This window comes from Vombatus ursinus, unplaced genomic scaffold, assembly GCF_900497805.2.
Source record: "Vombatus ursinus unplaced genomic scaffold, bare-nosed wombat genome assembly UNPS02014811.1, whole genome shotgun sequence".
Classification (NCBI taxonomy): Eukaryota; Metazoa; Chordata; class Mammalia; order Diprotodontia; family Vombatidae; genus Vombatus; species Vombatus ursinus.
This window is the reverse complement of record NW_020954589.1, coordinates 10,816,130-10,836,316: the sequence shown is the minus strand read 5'-3', so window position 1 is coordinate 10,836,316 and position 20,187 is coordinate 10,816,130. Positions and strand designations below refer to the sequence as shown.

The 20,187-nt window shown below is 44.3% G+C and overlaps 1 protein-coding gene across 4 annotated transcripts in view; it reads left to right on the top strand.

Annotated features, from left to right (window-relative positions):
* SPDEF (SAM pointed domain containing ETS transcription factor) overlaps positions 1-18,607 on the top strand; it is a 53,410-nt gene extending 34,803 nt beyond the window's left edge. Inside the window, exons 3-6 of one of the 4 annotated variants that reach the window (XM_027876542.1) lie at positions 12,396-12,593; positions 13,603-13,692; positions 13,829-13,975; positions 18,031-18,607. In XM_027876542.1, coding sequence (XP_027732343.1) covers positions 12,396-12,593; positions 13,603-13,692; positions 13,829-13,975; positions 18,031-18,209 — 614 coding nt within the window. In that variant the 3' untranslated portion in view covers positions 18,210-18,607. The remainder of the gene's footprint in view (positions 1-12,395; positions 12,594-13,602; positions 13,693-13,828; positions 13,976-18,030) is intronic. The other 3 variants (XM_027876541.1, XM_027876539.1, XM_027876538.1) reach the window with 3 other exon arrangements.
* Positions 18,608-20,187: the final 1,580 nt, after the last annotated feature.

Below are 20,187 nucleotides of genomic sequence, written 5' to 3'. Positions count from 1 at the left end.
CAAAAATTCATTCAACATGTCCAAAACAGAGCTTATTATCTCCCCTCACCAACCAATCCCTCTTCCTATTTTCACTATTTCTAACCACTCAAACTTATAACCTCAAAGTTATCTTGGATTCTTCTCTCTCCCTTACTCCCCATGTCCAATCAGTTGCCAATTCTTGCCAATTCTATCTCAACCGCAACATCTCTTAGATCTGTTCCCTTCTTTCTACTCACACAGATGACTCTCTATTTCAAGCCCCCATCACTTCTTGCCTGTATTATTGCAGTAGCCTCCTAATTGGTCTTTTTGTCTCCAATCTCTTCCCTTCTCTAATCCAGGCTCTCCACAATTGCCAAAATGGTAATCCTTTTAAAGCACAGGTCTGATCATATCACTTTCCTGCTCAAAAAATGTCAATGGCTGCCTATTGCCTCCAGGATAAAATGTCCATTCCCCTGTCTGACATTTTAATGATCTGATTCCAATCTATCTTTCCAGACTCATCTCATATTACTCCTCCTCATACACTTTATGGTCCAGTCAAACTGGTTCACCTGCTGTTCCCTGTACATGACATTCTGTCTCAGTCTCTGCACCTATGTCCAGATTTCCCTGGCATTTGATCCTTCCTCACCTCCACCTCTTGGCATCTCTAGCCCCCTTCAAGGCTCTGCTCAAATGTTCCCTCCAAGACAAGACATTTCCTGATGCTCGCTAGCGGTCAGTGCCTCCCTTAGAATTTCTTTGTAAATAGTTTTCAAAGACTTATCTAGCCTCTCCAATGTAAGCTTCTGGAGAGCAGGCATAGCTTCATTTTTGTCATTGAATTCCCAGTGCTCAGTTCCCTGACTTGACATAACAAATGCTTGGGGATTAAATGAATAACCTCATATTTAGAGCTGGGGGAGGAGGAGCAAATAAGCATTTTTATATAGCACCTACTATGTGCCAGGCACTATGCTAAGTACTTTTTATCAATATTGTGTCATTTGTTCATCATAATGATCCTATAAGGTAGGTACTATTATTATCCCCATTTTATACTTAAGGAAACTTAGGCAAACAGAGGTTAAGTGACAGGGTCACTAGTAAGTGCCTAAGGTTAGATTTGAACTCTAGACTTCCTGACTCCAGGCCCAGCATTCTATCCACTGAACCACCAGCTGAACTTTAGAATCTAATACATTCATTTTTACCAATGAGGAAACTGAGGCAAATAGAGGTTAAATAACTTGCCCAGGGTCACACAGGTAATGTATCAAGTAGGTTCATAGGGTTTGACAAAGCTGAATCTGTCAAAGCCCAGTCTTCTGATGCCAAATCCCATGTTCCCTTTCCCTCATACTACACGTCTTTTCTAGGAGTTTCACAATTATCTTGGCCATTGGGTAGGTCAGTCATCTTGTCTGGGGAGTAGGATGTTGTCTGGTCAAGCGCACAGCCATCTCAGTCTCCTGATTCTTCTCACCACTCAAACTGGGTGCTTTCTTAGCTCCTTCCACCAACTTCCCAAACCAGTATTTCTGGCAGCCTTCAGTCAATCTACTTTGATTGTGGAGAAGCTCACCCAGGGAAATAGTCACAAGTCTGCCAGACCACACGCTGAACAATGTACAGGTCTAACCAGAGGTGGGATGAGGTATTTATATGCCCTAGGCAAAGGGTGAAGCTTGTTCCCTGCTTCTAGTCACTTTCTACTGGCAGCTTTGAGCCTTTTCTGTAACGCATACGTCTTGACCTTTCATATATTAAAAGCCATGCAGCCACAGAAAATGAGATTTTCTGACAGTAAAATATGTGCATGTGTAGGAAGGAATATGAAAGTGCCCTTTGTTGCATCCCTTCCGTGTTGCCTTCTAGGCTTCTGCTTCCCTTTTGGCTCAGTGGAAAGTGGGTTAGACTTGGAAGTAAAAAAAAAAAAAATGGGTTCAAATTTTGGTTGTGTCATTGACTAGTTGTGTGACCCTGGGCAAGTCCCTTCACATCTCTGAGTTTTGATTTCCTCATCTGCAAAATGGAGATATTAATATTGTGCTACTTATTTCTTTGGGTGGCTGTAAGAAATCTACCCATCAATCACATGTAATTCACATGTTGAATGTGTCAGTCAATCAATCAAAAAACATTTATTAAGTGCTTACTATGTGCCAGCTTCTAGACTAAATTCTGGAAATATAAGGAAAGGCAAAACCAAATCTTGTCCTCAGGGAGCTTATATTTTAATGAGGAAGATAACATATAAATAACTAGGTATATATAAGATAAAGGGAATGTGGCATAGGTAGACGCTTCTTTGAGAGGGGAAGGCATTAGGTGCTGAGGAAACTAAGAAAGAATGTGCTTTGTAACTTTCAAGTGCCATGTAAATGTGAGCTGTTCTATCCCCCCTAGACCTGGCTCTGGTCATACTTACATACCATCCTGAAATCCCCAAGGAGGTAGGGTAGGGGAGATAATTGGATGCTTTGGCCCTCCCCTCCTAGATTCCCTTTCTTTATTTCATATGACACTGCTCTCTCTTGATTCTCTTCTTATCTATAGGACTACTTCTTGGGCAGTCAGTCAATAAGCATTTATTAAGTGTCTACTATGTGCCAGATACTTTGCTAAGTGCCAAGGATAGGAAGAAAGGCAAAAGACAGTTCCTGTTTTCAGAAAGCTTATAGTCTGATGAGGGAGACAACATGCAAACAATTATGTATGAACAAGCTATATACAGGATAAATGGGAGATAATCAGCAGAGGAAAGGCATTAGCATTTTTAAATTTAATATTTTATTTTTCCCCAATTACATGTAAAAACAATTTTTAACATTCCTTTTTAAAAATTTTTGAGTTTCAAATTCTCTCCCTCTTCTCCCCTCCTCATTGAGAAGGCAAGCAATTTGATATAGATTATAACATACAGTCATGCAAAACATATTTCCATGTTAGTCATGTTGTGAAAGAAAATACAAAGAACCCCAAGAATAATAAAGAAAATTAAAAAGTATTCTTCAATCTGCATTCAGACTCCATCAGTTCTTTCTCTGGAGGTGGATAGCATTTTTCGTCGTATGTTCTTCAGAATTGTCTTGGATCATCGTATTGCTGAGAATAGCGAAGTCATTCACAATTGATCGTCATACAATATTGCTGTTACTGTATGCAGTGTCCTCCTGGTTCTGCTCATTTCACTTTGCATCAGTTCATATAAGTCTTTCTAGGTTTTTCTGAGAGTATCTTGCTCATCATTTCCTATAGCACAATAGTATTCCACCACAATCATATGCAATTTGTTCAGCCATTCCCCAGCTGTTGGGCATCCCCTCAATTTCTAATTCTTTGCCACCACAGAAAGAGCTACTATAAATATTTTTGTACATAGAGGTCCTTTCCCTTTTTTAAAAAAATCTCTTTAGGACACAGACCTAGTAGTGATATTGCTTGGTCAATGAAGTTTTATAATTTAAAAAAAATTTTTTTTTTTTAGGCAATTGGGGTTAAGTGATTTGCCCAGGGTCACCTAGCTAGTAAGTGTCAAGTGTTTGGTCCGAGGTCACATTTGAACTCAGGTCCTCCTGACTCCAGGGCCAGTGCTCTATCCACTGTGCCACCTAGCTGCCCCCCAATGTAGTTTTATAGCTGAAAGGCACTATCATTAAGGGGGTATCTAGAAAGACTTCTTAGAAGTATTTTTGTTTAGAGAAAGACTTCTTGCAGAAGGTCCTTAGGACTTGAAGGAAGCCAGAAGGTGGAGATGAGGAGGGAGAAAATTCCAGAAATGGAGGGCAGCCTGTGAAAATACCCAGAGTTAGGTGATTAATTATCTTTTTCAAGAGACAGCAAGGAGGCTGGTGTCACTGAATAAGAGTATGTGGTGGGGAGTAAGGTGTAAGAAGACCGGAAAGGTAGGAGGCAGCCCATTTATGAAGGGCTTTGAATGCCAAACAGAGGATTTTATATTTTATCCTGGAAATAATAGGGAACCACTGGAGTTTATTGAGTAAGGTGTCAGACATGGTCAGAAATGAATTTCAAGGATCAATTTGATAGCTCAGTGGAGGATTGATTGGAGTGAGAGACTTGAGACAGGAAGAACAACCAGCAGTTTGTTGCACTAGTCTAAGTGTGACGTGATGAGGGCCTGCCCCAGGGCAGTGGCTGTGTGAGTGGAGAGAAGGAGGTATACAAGGTAGAATTGACAGGACTTGGCAACTGATTGGGTCACACAGCGAGTGAGTAGGGGTGATTAAGAGTGAGGAGTCAAGGGTGACACCTAGGTTGGGAGCATGGATGACTGGGAAGATAGAAGTGCCCTTGACAGTAATAGGAAAATTTGGGGGGGAAGCTAGGTGGTACAGTGGATAGAGCACCGGCCCTGAAGTCAGGAGGACCTGAATTCAAATCTGGCCTCAGACCAAACACTTGACACTTACTAGCGGTGTGACCCTGGACAAGTCACTTAACCCTGATTGCCTCACCAAAAAAAAAAAAAAAGGCAAAAAAAGAAAAGAAAGAAAGAAAATTAGGAGGAAGGGAGGATTGGTGGGGGAGGGGAGAGATAATGAGTTCAGTTTTGGACATGTTGAGTTTAAGATGTCTATGGAACATCCAGTCTGATATGTCCTATAGGCAATTGGAGATGTAAATCTGGAGGTCTTTGAAGAGGTTAGTGCTGGATAAATAGATCTGAGAATCATCAATATAGAGATGATGTTGATAGAGACTGAATCCATGGGAGCTGTTGAGATCATTGAGTAAGTTTGTGTAGGTTTGCAGCTAGGTGACACAGTGGATAGAATGCTAGGCCTGAAGACTCATCTTGCTGAGTTCAAATCTAGCCTCAGACCCTTACTAGCTGTTGTGACCCTGGGCAAGTCACTTAACCTTGTTTGCCTCCACAAAACGAGCTGGATAAGGAAGTGGCAAACCACTCCAGCATCTGCCAAGAAAACCCCAAATGGGGCCATGGAGAGTCAGATACTGAAAAAGGACTGAACAACAATGTAGGTTCTGGCTTCTCTCCGAATCCTTCTGGGCTCCCTGCTTCTGAGAGGTCTCCTTCCTCGTGTTTTCTGCTGGCTGTCTGTCTGAGCCTCCCCTTTGTCTTTCTCACACTCTATTTTGTGTACTACTTACTTGTCTACATGTTGGACCTCCCTTTTAGACTGTAAGCTCCCCAAGGGCAAAGACTATCTTGTTTTCCAATTTTGTATGGAGAGGAGAGGAGAGGAAGGGAAAGGAAAAGGGAAAGGGAAAGGGAAAAGGAATGGGAAAGGGGGAAGGGAGGGGAGAGAAGGAGAGAGGAAAGAGGGAAGGGAAGGGGAGGAATCTATGATTTCATTAATATGAGGAAATTGCCTGTACATCTTCTCTGCAAAGTCTTACAGCAGAAATTCTTAGTCCAGGGTCTACAGACCCCTCCCCCAAAAAAAGGTGGTCCATGGATAGATATCAGAGGCCCTGTGAACTTGGAAGGGGGAAAAATTACCTTTTTTTTAAAATATTTTTTATTGTTAATATTTTAAAATATTTTATTTATTTATTTAACCCTATTTTATTTTCCCTAACCTCTAACTAAAACATTTCCTTCAATTACGTAAAAACATTATTCTGGGAAACGGGTCCATAGGCTTTCACCAGACCACCAAAGGGGACTGTGATCCCCAAGAAAGGTTAAGTACTCCTGTCTTAGTTGCCTGGGTCCATTGAGAAGTGAGGTGACTTGCCTGGAGTCACACAGCTAGTATGTATCAAAGGTAGAATTTGAACTCTAGGCCTCTTTCCACAAGGGAGCTCTTTCTTGTCTGCCACACTGCCCTTCCCTTGGTATGTAGCATGGCTGAAGAAATGTTTGTTGAAATGGTCTAATAGAAAATAATGCCATAAAAAAAAAAAAAAAAAGATGCAGAGCAGGAGTCCTTGGGCCCTGGGCCTGCATGTGTTTGGATCTCCTGACTTGTTCTTATGCAGAGTTCCCATCTGCACCAGCAATGCCCCTAACCACTAAACCTGAGCCCTTCCCTACCCTGGGAACAAAGCAGCCCCAACCTGGGATCTATAGCCATCTACACGCGGGACTCTGCTCCTCCCTTATTTCCTCCATTCTCCAGGGAGGTCTCTTGTATGTGAAAGCGGGGTGAGGCCGCCAAAGCTGTCCTCTAGTCCACAAGGAGTTGAGTTCTCCACTCCCTCCCCCCCAGACCTCAGTTTCATCCTTTCCTTCCCTCTCTAGCTCTCCCACACCCAAGGTCTCCCAAATTCTATATGAGTCCCTGGTCAGCTGCGAGGCCTTGGATTCTCACCCTCCCCACTCCTTGCTGCAGGTGATCTCCGGGAGGTGCCTCTGTTCCCAGAACAATGGAGACAGGAACAAATTGCTTTGACACGGGCAAGAAAATGGTCTGATTAAGCAGGGGCAGCTGAGGCAGGTCATCGGCCCCTGGGCACTGGGTCCTTGGGTCCAGGGTATTCATTAGGAGAGTTCATTGTGTGCCTGCTGTCCCTGCCCCCACTGCCTACTCGTCCCTGCCAACAAAACTGGGTGTCTAGAATGGGGAATGGGAGGGGGGAAGAGGGAGGGAAAGGGAGAAAAGACTCAGCTCCCTCTCCTCTCCTTCGCTGCCTTGCAGCCAGGCTGGCCGGGCCCTGCAGTTAAATCATGTATCACAGAACCTCAGAGTTGGAAGGGAACTCAGTTTTTATCTAGTCCAACCTGTTCCCTTCTGGCACATCCTTGGCATGAGCTCCTCGGGGCTCTGTGTAATGAATCCCAGGAGAGGGGAGTCCCCCACCTCCTCAGGCAGCTCCTTCCACCTTCAGATGGCTTTGGTTTTAGAGAGGTCCTTCTGTGTATCCTGCTGAAATCTGTCTACACCTAAGACAGACTCTCCCCAAAGCCACCAAGGGAGAGTCAGAGAAACCTTGTGGCCAATGGAGGCGAGGAGCCCTCTGAGGAGATGCCCAGACATCACTGGCTCCATGCCAGGCTCGGGCTAGCTCTCATTCTCCTGGGTGCCAACTTTGAGTTTAAGAAACTGAAGGAGATGAGAGGGGGATCAGGGCAGAAACTAGTCCAGCCCAGGCACACCTGTGAAATAGATTGTTTATTTTTCAGTCCCTCCTCCTCCCCCACCTGCCCTTTTATGTAGTAATAACAGAAACTGTAGAATGCTCAAGGCAAGGAGAGAACATCGAACCCAGCCCTTTCTTTTTACAGATGGGGAAAGTGAGGCAAAAGAGGTGAAGTGATGTGCATCAGGCTACATAGATATTAAAAATAGTGGAGCCAAGATTCAAACTCAGGTCCTCTCACTCCAAATCCAGTATTATCTCTATGATACCAATTTTTCCATAGAAAACCAAAATTTTAAATGTGGCTCTCAAGCACATGATCTTAGCTACCCTCTGCCTCCAGATCAAGTGCTGTTATGTTCATCTTAGAGATCAAGGAGTTGAGAGAGGAGAGAGGCTGAATAATTTGGGAGAGCTGGGTTCCAATGATTAGAGTACTTGAGCTAGAGTCAGGAACACTTGAATTCAAATTTAGCCACTTAAGAGCTGTATGACCCTGGGCAAGTCACTTAACCTCAGTTTCCTCATCTCTAAAATGAGAATGATAATAGCACCTACCTTCCAAGGTTGTTGTAAGGATCAAATGAGATAATATTTGTAAAGCACCTGGCACATAGTAGGTACTATATGAATGTTGGCTATTATTATTATTATTGTTCAAGGTCATATTTATCTCTACTATAACACAATGCACTCTCTCCCTAGGTAGAAATCAGTGCCTAGGCCAGAAAATAGACCAAGCAGGCTCTACCCCACTTAAGATCCCACGCCAGACCCCTTGGTCCACTTTGGTGGTTGCTGTTCAGTTGTTTCAGACTCTCCGTGACCCCATTTAGGGATTTCTTAGCAAAGATACTGGAGTGCTTTGCCATTCCTTCTCCAGCACATTTTACAGGTGAGGAAACTGAGGCAAACAGGGTTAAGTGACTTGCCCAGGATCACACAGCTGGTATGTGTTCGAGGCTGGAGTTGAACTCAGGTCTTTCTGACTCCAAGCTCTGCACTCTATCCGCTGCACCACCTAGCTGCACCCAACTTGGGTTGGCTTCCTTTAATAGAGTCATACTGTCCTATATCTGACATTTACTTGTTGGCATTTTAGAGCTTCTGGACAACATGAATGAAGCAAAAATATCATTGGTCTTGGATCTGGAAGATTCAAATCTTGGCCCTATTACTTGGAGGGTGAAGGGCCCACAGCTTCCTCATCTGTAAGATGGAAAGATTGGGCTAAATGATTTCTAAGTCCCCTTGCAGTTCTGACATCCTGTGACCTCACAGCCACAGTCCCCAGCCTGAGCTTAGGCCAGTAGGATGTACCAATTCTCCCAGATTCTCTTGGCTAGAGCACAGAACTCTCCTTAATGCATCTACCAACAAAGGTTGGATTTTAGGTAAAGGAAAGGAAGAAAGGAAAAGACTCACAGTGCTGAGCTGTTGAATTACAGTTTAGCCTAAAATAATCTGAATCTAGGTATCAAGGCCAAGTCATGCTTACGGCATCATAGAACTATGGAATGTTTGAGCTGGAAAGGGACCTTTGAAGTTGTCCACTCCACCCCTCTTTTTACAGATGACGAGGAAATTGAGGTCTAAAGAAGGGCTATTCAAGAAGTAGCTTCCAGATCTGAGTTCAAATGTGACTCAGACAAAAACTAGGTGATCCTGGCTAAGTCACTTACCCTCTGTCTGCCTCAGTTTTCTCACCCATAATATGGGAATGATAATAATAGCACCTACCCCCAGGGTGGTCATAAGAATTAAATCAGATATTTGTAAAGAGCTTAGCACCATGCCTGGTGCTAATAGGTCCCTAATAAATAGGTCCCTAATAAATGCTCCTTTCCTAGCCTTTCCCTAAGTCAGCCCTGTATAGACATACTCTGCTTCCACCCACATAGTTGATATTGTCAATACATTATAACCAAATTTTACTGAAAAGTAATGAAAGCCCACAAAAACATTTGGCCACCAGCGATTGATAACATTTTAATATTTCCTCCTGTTATACTGTTTCTCTAATAAAAATCATGTTTTTTGGAGAATCAATCAATGACCTTAAGTGGGGTAGGCCAGTATTTCCTATGGTCATCAGTCCACTGTGTTAGCCAAACTCTATTTAGATTGATTTGGAAAAAGCTAACCTCCCTCCACCCAGGAAATAGTCAGTCAAGAACCATTTATTAGGCACCTACTATGTGCCAGGCCCTTTGCTAAGCATTGGGAATACAAAAAAGGCAAAAAACAGTCCCAGCTCTCAAGGCGCTCACAATCTAATGGGAGAGGTGACAAACAAAAATGTACAAATGAGTTATATGTGGGAAAAGTAAGAAATAGTTAACAGAGGGAAGGCACTAGAATTAAAAGTGGTTGGGAAAGGCTTCCTGTAGAAGATAGGATTTTAGCTGGGACTTAAAGGAAGCCAGGAAACAGAGAGGGGGAGAGAGAGCATTTGAGGCATGAGGGACAGCCAAAGAAACTTCCCAGAGATACCCAGATAGAGTTACTCATTTGAGGAATAGCAAGGAGGCCAGTGTCACTGCATCAGAGTATGTGATAGGGAGGCAGCTAGGTGGCACAGTGGATAGAGCACTGGCCCTGGATTCAGGAGGACCTGAGTTCAAATCTGGCCTCAGACACATAACACTTACTAGCTGCATGACCCTGGGCAAGTCACTTAACCCCATTGCCTAACCAAAAACAAACAAAAAAACAAACAAAAAAAACAGAGTATGTGGTAGGAAGTAAGGTGTAAGAAAATTGGAAAGGTAGGAGGGGGCCCATTTATGAAGGGCTTTGAATGCCAAACAAAAGATTTTATATTTGATCCTGGAGCTATTGGAGTTTATTGAGTGTGGGGGGGGGGGTAACATTGTTGGACCCGAGCTTTAGGAAAATCTAAATGGGGGATGGATTGGAATGGGGAAAGATTTGAAGCAGACAGACTCACCATCGGGCTATTGCAATAGTCCGGCTGTGAGGTGATGAGGACCCATATCAGAGAGGTGACAGTATCACAGGAGAGAAGGGGACATACATTTGAGAGATGCTGTAAAGGAGAAATTGCCAGGTGTTGGCACATATGAGTGGTGAGACACAGTGAGGAGTTGAGGATGACGCCTAAGTTTTTATCCAGCCTGAGGGATTGGGAGCATGGTATTGTCCTCAGAAGCAATAAAGAAGTTAGGAAGGGGAAAAGACAATGAGTTCCATTTTGGATACATTGAGTTTAAGATGTCTATTGGACATCCAATTCGAGATGTCAAAAGGCAGTTGGAAATGTGAAATTGGAGGACAGCAGAGAGGTTAGAATGTAGGTTGTAGGAAAGAAGCCAAAAGATGGAAGAGATTGAAGATAAATGCTGGGATGGAGATGACAGAGGAGACAACCTGTTGGAGAAGAGGATAAAGAAGGAGGTCTACTGAGTTCAAATCTGACCTCGGACGCTTGACACTTACTAGCTGTGTGACCCTGGGCAAGTCACTTAACCCCAATTGCCTCACCAAAAGGCAAAAAAATAAAAATAAAAAACAAAATAAAAGGAGGTCTATTTTGCAAGTAGAAGGGCTAGCTTTGGTAAAAAAATAAGGCTGCCTTTTTGTGTAAGATAAGAGATGGAGGAAATAGTGTCAGAAGGCATCTGAGTGACGTGAGATGAGGAAGAAAAAAGAAGAGGAAGTGCACAGTAAATGAGCCTCATTTTTTTCCTCTGGAATATAAGGCAAGGAGGGAGGTGGGGAGGGAGGGGGAGAAAAATAGAAAACGCAAAAGCTTGTGGAAGTGATTGTTGATAAATCAAAATAAATTAATAAAAAAAAGAAAGAAATATAAGGCAAGGTTATCAACTGAGAAAATAGGAGAGAAAGCCAGGAAGTTTGCGGCAAGATGAAAAGATGTGGAAGAGCCGCTGTGGAGAGTGGGATGGCGAACTGGTAAGGGAGTTGTGGAAGGATTGCCTGGTAAGAGGGAAGGCCCAGTTGAAGTGACTGTATGATTTTCTCCACCTATGTTAAGCAGCAGATGTGCAGGAGCAAAGGCATCGGGGAAGGCAGGTGGGAGTCATCCAAGGCTGATATTTAGCAGGGTCCAATCAGCAATATATCCCCTGAGCCTTTCACAAGTTTTCAAATTACATCCATAGCATCCAGGGACAGTGTGGCCTAGTGGACAAAGAGTTAGTCTCCAGAGTGAGGGAAACCTGCCTCTGTTACATAAATAATGGCTGTAGGACCCTAGGCAAGTCTCTACAACTATAAATTTCAGAGAAGGTAGAAAAAATATCTTCACAATACCGGTGAAATCACAATTCCAATACCATCTCATCTTAAGATCTCAAGGCCCATCCAGGCTGCCAAGTACACTCTCCATTTAGTCAGTATTAAATGGACATCCAGAATTAAATACGTGCTCCAGAGTCTCTCTGAACAGGATTTCTTTCAATGAAGTCTAAGACTCAAGTAACTTTTGACTGCCATATGCCATGACTGATACTGGGTTTTCTTAAAAAAAAAAACAAACCCAGATCATCCCCCCCACCTCATGCACTGCTGCTCTATAGCCATCCCCTACTTGTGAAGTTGACTTTTTGAACCCATCTAAGAGTTTACATTTATTCTTAAGAAATTTTACCTTAAACAGGACATTCTCAAATATGCAAAATAAAAAACCTTCAGGACCTAAAAGAATGAACCTCTGGTGCTAGAATTTCATGTGCCCTGGCAGCTTGTCGGGGAGATATCTTTGTTGGGAGAGAGGGAGCTTTCTTTGAAGGGACCCTTCAAATCATGGCATTTGACAGAATTGGAAGGGGTCTCAGAGATTGTCAAAGAGTCCCCTCCATTGTTCATTTATTATGTGCCCAGTTCTGTGCTAGGCACTGAGGGAGATACAGGGAAGATTAAAGATACATACCCTGCCTTCAGGGGTCTGTTTGGGGAGATAGGGCGCCTGTGTCCTGGGGTAGCTAGGTAGTACAGTCGACTGATAGGGTGCTGGGCCTGGAGTCAGGTAGACTCATCTTCCTGAGTTCAAATCTGGCCTCAGACACTTACTAGCTGTGTGACCCTGGGCAAGTCACTTAACCCTGCTTGCCTCAATTTCCTCACCTATAAAATGAACTGGAGAAGGCTATGGCAAACCACTCCACTATCTTTGCCAAGAAAACCCCACATGGGGTCACAAAGAGTCAGACACAACAATTCCTGTGAAAAGGATCAATAGAAGGTCTACATGGTGAGGTGGGGGAGGGAAAGGGAGTAGAGAAGCCTCACTACCCTTCCCAGAAGGCCTTCTTCCCCATGCATAGGCACTGTAGTCTCAGGAACTAAGACTGGAGCTTGTCACCCCACAGATCCCAGTGACTGGAGTCCAGGGAATGTGCAGAAGTGGCTGCTTTGGACAGAGCACCAGTACCGGCTGCCTTCAGTGGGCAAAGCCTTCCAAGAGCTGGGGGGCAAGGAGCTGTGTGCCATGTCGGAGGAGCAGTTCCGCCAGCGCTCACCCCTCTGTGGGGATATTCTGCATGCCCACTTGGACATCTGGAAATCAGGTAGGCATGGGCAGGGGCTGAGGGGCAATGGGACAAAGGCTGGGCTACACAAACCCAAGGGGCAACCGCTCTTCTTCTGCTTCTCACTGGCCTTTGCTACCCACTGTGATTTACCACCCTATGATGACCCTTCTCCTGGATTAGAATACACCAAGAAGATGCATCTGGGTCCAGGTGGGGAAGTCATCTACTCTCTTCCAGGGAAAATAGATCCCTTTGCCCCTAACCCCTTGTTCAGGCACAAGTCCTTTGATCTTGGCCCCCAAGCCCATCTTTACTACATCCCCATCCCCTAATGTCATGAATAGGACATTGAACTTGCAGTCAGAAGGCTTGGGTTCAAATCCCACCTCAGATACAAGATAGCTGTGTGTTGCTGGGCAAGTCATTTAATTTCTCTGTGCCTCAGTTTTCTCATATGCAAAATGAACTCAGTGCCTTAGAAGGTCCCTTCCAGCTCTAAATCAATGATTCTCTGCTCCAGCCCTACCTGTGGTCCCATTCTCAATCCTGATTCCATTCCCGTGCCCAAACTCAGCATCAACTCCAGTCCTGTACTAACCCTTGTTATACTTCTGACTCTCCACTCCCCTCGAGCATCCTGGGTCACACTCCTCTGGATGAACTCTGACATACCAATATTCTTCCCCAGATGGGACACTAGAACTGAACGCTCCAGATGTGCCCTATCTCCTCGTTCTTTCTGGACACCACTCCTCTCTTATTAAGTTCTTTTTCCCACACTGCAGACACACTTATTTTGAGCCTTGCTGTTCATTCCCCTGACTCAGAGGGAAGCAACATGGTCCAGGAGAAAGAAGGCTGGATCTGAGTCAAAGGACCTGGGTTCCAATCTCACCTCTAATGCTATTACCTCTGTGATCTGGGATAGATCATTTTACTTACCCAGTTTCAGTTTCCACCTTTGTAAAAGGATGGCCTCTGAGGTCCCTTCCAGCTTTAGGCTCAGGGTCCTAAGGTCCCTGTCTTCCTCTTCCCTGACACTCAGGCTGGTGCCTCTGTGATTCTCATCAAGCCCTTCCTTCTGCTACAGCCACCTGGATGAAAGAGAGAGCCTCTGGAGCTCTGCATGTTTGTGGTAAGTTCCTTGGGAGGCTTGGGTTTGGGTAGGGTGGGGGGTGGGGTATGGGGGTGCGGGGGGGGGCAGCTAAGCCAAGGCAAACAGGGGGCCCTCCAGACCTCAGCAGTGTGTCTCTCCTTCCTTCTCCCCCCAGCAGTGGAGAGTGAGGAGACCTGGAACGACAGTGAAGTGGACTCTTCCTGCTCTGGACAACCTATCCACCTTTGGCAGTTCCTGAAAGAGCTGCTGCTCAAACCACACAGCTACGGCCGCTTCATCCGATGGCTCAATAAGGAGAAAGGTGAGCACTGGGAGTGGGGTGAGAAGGGCCATACTGGGAACTGAGGAGACTGGAGGCAAGGAGGACCCCTGAGCAGGAGAGGGAGGGGATGAGAAGACTTCAGGGATGGGGAAGGGGAGGGCAGACGGGGTCCAGAGGAGGAATCTAGACCTTAGAGACCCCCTGGGCTCGCCTTCAGAGAAGAAAACTGAGGTCTAGAGAAGGTAAGTGATCTGACCAAAGTGGCATGATAAGTAAATGCCGGAACAATTCAGATTCTTGGGTTTGCATCTTGTCTACCATGTGCTATCTGTTTTTTTTTTTTTGTTTTGTTTTGTTTTTTGGCTAAGCAATGGGGTTAAGTGACTTGCTCAAGGTCACACAGCTGGTGAGTGTTATGTGTCTGAGGCCAGATTTGAACAAAGGTCCTCCTGACTCTAGGGCCAGTACTCTATCCACTGCGCCACCTAGCTGCCCCTACTATCTGGTTTTTTGAACAGCATTTCATTTTTTCCAATTACATGTAAAGACAAATTTTAACATTCATTTAAAAAAATTTTTTGAGTTCTAAATTTTCTCCCTCCCTCTTTCACCTCCCTCTTCCCTAAGACAGTAAGCAATTGGGTATAGGTCATATGTGTGCAATCACGTAAAATATATTTCCATATTAGTCATCCTATGTACTATATGTGCAGACTTGGTCAGGTTATTTCATATTTCTCAGTTTCCTATTCTGTAAAAGGAAGGGATTGGACTAGAGCGGGAGGGGGAAAGCATTTATTAAGTACCTACTGTGGGCCACATTGGAGAAGGAAATGACAAACCACTGCAGTCTCTTTGCCAAGACAACCCCAAATGGGGTCATGAAGAGTCAGACACAATTGAAACAACTGAACAACAAAAACAAAATTTCATCTAACAAGATTTGGCCTTATGTTCTAGACTGTTAGGATCTTTTTGGATACTGATTCTGTAGCTTTTTATCTCAACAATGTGTCATTTGCGAATTTGAGAAGCATGCCATCTGTGTTTTTATCCAAATGGTTGATAAAAATGTTGAACAGAACAGTACCAAAGACAGATCCCACTAGAGACCCACATTGACTTATACTTCATTGTATCTGTGTTCTCCTTGACAAAGATCCTCCCTCTGACATTGGGGGGGGGGGTGGTGAGGGGGAAAGAACCCATTCACATCTTCTCATCCTGTGTAATACTTATCTGTGTTCTACCATAATCACCCTGCAGAGATTTTCTTGACTAGATCTCAATATTATAAAGATATGACAGTACCACTATAGCACCCAAGCATTCAACTCTCTGTTATGCCTTGGTCTACCTAGATACCCATCCCTGATCCTTTACTGATTTTCTACTTTAGAGTACTTGTTGTACATAATTCAATTCAATAAGCATTTATTTACTTATTTTTAAAAAGTTTTTATTGATGTCTTCTTATTTACATCACCATAGTTCTATCCAACGCCCTTCCTCTCCTACACCCAGAGAGAAATCCCAAATAACAAGTAGTATTTTTAAAGAACCCCCCAAAAAAAGAAAGAAAGGAAGAAAGAAAAAATAAGATTTAAAAATCAGCCCAACTGGTAAATACATTGAAAAAGTCTGAAAATATGTGCAACATTTAATACCTGTGGACCTCTCTCCTCCATGAGGTAGAGGTGTCATCTCATGTTGTTATTGTTCAGTTTTCTCTGACTCTTCATGACCCCATTTGGGGTTTTCATGGCAAACATACTGGAGTGGTTTGTCATTTTCTTCTTCAGCTCATTTTACAGATGAGGAAACTGAGGCAAACAGAGTTCAGTGACTTGCCCAGGGTCACACAACTAGTGTGTGTCTGAGGCCAGATTTGAACTCCTGAAGATGAGTCTTCCTGATTCCAGGCCTGGTGCTCTTATCCACGTCACCACCTAGCTGCCCCCTGAATTTTCTCATATGTCTTCATGAAGTCCTGCTTGATCTTTACAATTCTGTTACATTCATTTTTGCTTTTGTTGGGTGTGGTTGGTGTTTCCATTATATAGCTATAGTCACTGTCTGTGTTATTTTCCTGGTCCCGTTTACTTCATTCTACATCAGTTGTGAGGATCAAATGAGATAATATTTGTAAAGAGTTGAGCACAGTGCTATATAAATTATAGTTGTTATTATTATTATTATTCAAAGAAAACTAAAAGGGAGCTGAATTCTGATTAATTGTAATGATTAATCTTGGTCCCTGAAGTTGGAATAGATAATTAAACAAGCCTTGTTCCTTGGTCTTAAGCAACAAGATTGTGGGTACACAATGCTGAATACATTGCCAGTGACCTAATAAATGCTGATTGACTGGGCTCATACTCCAAGCAAGCCATCAGTAGGAAGAAAGCCACCATATGCACCAAAGCATTTACAGCAGAACTTTTTGTAATAGCAAAGAATTGGAAACAAAGTAGATGCCCATCAAATGGCTAAATGTCTAAACAGATTGTGGCACATGAATATAATGGAATATTATTGCACTGTAAGAAATGATATAGGTGATGAATACAGAGAGGCATGGAAAGATCTACATGAACTGATGTAGAGTGAAGTAAACAGGATCAGGAAAATAACATAGACAGTGACTACAGATATATAAATGGATAGACCAACCATACCCAACAAAATCAAAAGTGAATGTAACAGAATTGTAAAGATCAATGTACTCACTTTTTTTGGGGGGGGTTCTTTCTACCACAAAAATTCATGCCTATGCTCTCATTTTTATTCTTTTTTAAGTTCTGATTTTGATTTTTTGCTTTAACAAGTTAATGATTTGGCAGCCAATTTGTAAAGCATCCCACACATCAGTAACCATCCGTTTCCTGTCTGTTCAGTTTTAGTCAAGGGTTTTTGGCTGTTATTTAGTGCTCATCTTCTTGAATAACATATTCATGGTATGTGGTTTTTGTATAAACTGCAAGTTTTCAGTCTTTTGGGTTTCTTGATCCTGAGCCATATTTTCCAACATATTTTTCACCATCCTCCTCCATGCTGACAACGGCACTGTAGCCATCAAATGAATGTTAAGTTATACGTCAATTTTATTTGAAAGGTCTTAGGGATACTGTCATATAATTTCTCCAGCTCTTTACTCTCTGTCTCAATTATCGCACATAAGCTGCCATTATTTTCATGGTGATCTTTTTTGTTTACACTTGACATTAGCAATGCAAGGGGAGATGTCTTCATGTTCCATAAAGAGCCATTTCTTGTTGCCTTTGCCCCATATGACAAAATTAACTTCATCTTCCATTTGCTTTTTCCAAGGAGAACCCATGCACTATTCTCCCACCTAACTGCATGTTCCTGATATCTTCTGATCGCATCTATCATGAGAATGTAAAGATTGACACAATTCATTTCCTTAAAAAAAAATCTAATTCATTTCCTTCAGCTGTAAGCTGTCCCGGTGGTCACTGGACAAGGATGTCACATTCAGAGTACCAGCAGATAGGTTATCTATGCTTATTCTCAGCACCCTCTGCCCTCTTTTCCAATACTCTGCCAATGTCACTGGAGGAGAGGAAGGGGCCCATATGGGACTGAGGATCATTTTGTGCCTTCCTTTGTTTCATGGGTTCCCAGGTCATCACCAAAGTGGCCAGGCTATTGGCAATATGTGGTCCCACTAGTAGAGGGCACCTGCTTTCCAAAAAACAGATTTTAGGGAAAAGGTTAATCTGGAAGCCAACCATCCTCAGTGATTCAGACAGTCCTGCCTGAAGGCACAAAAATGAACTCATAGACTTACCAGATTATTGGGATATTTCTAATTTGCTTGAGGGGCAGGAGAGGTTTAGGGAGGGAATATTCACACATACACCCCCATCAACTCCTCCTTCTTTCCCTACTGCAGCCTAGTCTAGAGTGAAGACTTTGACTTGACTCTCCAAACATCCCCCTATCCCAAATTCTCCACCATCCAGGAAAATGATCTAAATTAACTCCATCTCTCTCTTTCTTTGTCTCTCTGTCCTTCACTCTGCTCTCCTACCCTGATTCCCTACACTCACATGACAAACCTTCTCCAGGCATTTTCAAGATTGAGGACTCAGCCCAGGTGGCCCGGCTGTGGGGCATCCGCAAGAATCGTCCAGCCATGAACTATGACAAGCTGAGCCGTTCCATCCGCCAGTATTACAAGAAGGGGATCATTCGCAAACCCGACATCTCCCAGCGACTGGTTTACCAATTTGTGCATCCTGTTTGACTGGGGGGCAACCCCAGATGCAGGGAGTCAGGAGAGGGACAGAGCAGGACTGGGACCCTGATCTCACCCCACTGGCTTACCTTTCTCTCAGCTTGCCCCCCACCCCAACCTAGGCCCTGCCTGCTCTACCCCTGACCCTAGTCAGTGCTGCTGGGAACTGTACTCAGGCCAAGGGGACTGGGAAGGCTGAGCTCCAGATTGGCTGATTGCCCAACCCCAGAGCTGATCCCTGTCCAAGGAACAAGGGGCCTGTGTTGGGGAGGTGGAAGACTGGTCTTCTCTTGGAACAAGCACAAGTATATTCTGGGGTACTGGGGCCCTATAGGGGCGGGATCTTTCTTTGACCAAATTGTTGACCTGACTCTCCTTCCAAAATATTAACCTGCTCTCTTACCCTATTCTGTGCTCTATGCTCTCCCATGGGGGAGAACACACACACACACACACACACACACACACACACGATCACTATGACTTAAGACTGCAATGACCTCTCAAGGGAGACTCTTTCAGCTGTTTATTGCCACATTTCCCATGCCCTGGCTTGGGATCCCAACCCAACTGTAGACTCCCAGGGGCCCCTGGATGCCAGTTATCAGCCTTTCCACTCTCAGTTCATCCCATACAGCTTCACTGAGAACCTGGTCTGTGCTTTGGGCTAGGAAGGGGTGGGTATGGGTGAGAGGATGGATGCTAAAGAAATCAGAGGCTTTGTCCTTAAGTAGAAGGAAGTCATGGTCTAGTTGGGGAAGCACCCACATTCACATAAACATGCACACAGATAAAAAATGGGAATCCAGCACAAAGTGTGACTAAGTACAGACTGGAAGGGTTCAGAGGAGGGAGGGGAGGACTGGTGAATTGTCTGTGCTGGGGGAGGGAGCTACCAGAGAAGGCTTTTCAGAGGAAGAAGATGGGGAAAACTTGAAGGATGGGCAGGAAGATGGAAAAAGAATCTAGGAGAATAGTATGGAAGGGGATGTATGAGCCAAAGCAAAGAGGTAGAAATGAGCATGATGGGGGCAGCAAGGAGAATCTGTCTTTTTAGCTCCGTCCCTTGAATTCATGGAGTTTGTCTAATCTGAAGCTAGGGTCTGGAGTGGGGTGAAGGGACTCATTCCCCAAGGCCAAGAATAACAGTGGGGAGGAGGCCAGACCTGCCTTTCTCTTACTTTTACTTGCCAGCACAAGCTTAGGGTGATAGGCTTGGCCTGATAGTTGCCTCCTGGAGGGGAGTGGGAAGAAGAATGGGACAAAGGGATTTCAAAGCTTGAGCAGCCCCAAGCCCCCACACCAGGCCCATCTGACCAGGGCCTGCCACCCTGACAAATGCAGGTGCCTCCCCATCTCCCCCCATCCCTACTCTTGCCAAAGGAAGCTTTTATCATGGCAAGCCTTTGGGAGAATATCTGGAGTGGGGGTGGAGGAGGGGATATGATCCCCTTTTCCTTTCCTGGCTCCCTTAGGGCATCACGCTTCGAAAATGTGACTGTCTTGGTGGAGCCTCTCAGGGGAGCTCGAGGTGAGCTCAGGTCAGTGGGATTGTCAAGCCCCGCAACGCCCAGAAGTTAGTTGTTTGTCTCCTTTGTGAACAGACCTAGAGAATCCCCATCCCATCAGGAGTGTTTCTGTGAATGTGTCTATTTCCAGACTTGTGAGGGTGGGAGAGTTAGTGCCAACTGAAGAGGTGTGAATATGTGCGTGTGAGAGAGGGGGTGGCAGGTGCAAGTAGGTGTGAGCTTTAACGAGAAGGTCTGGGACTCTCAGCCCCATGACAACTTGCTTGTTTAAGAGAAACTGTGATTCTCTCCTCCCCACCCCAACCCCCAAAGAATCACAGGATCATAGATTCAGAGCAGAAGGAAACTCAGAGGCCATTGAATCCAACTCCCTCACTATACAGGTGAGGGAAATGAGGCCCAGAGAGCTTTACCTGAGCTGACACAGCTAGTTAGTGGCAGAGACAGAATTTCAACCC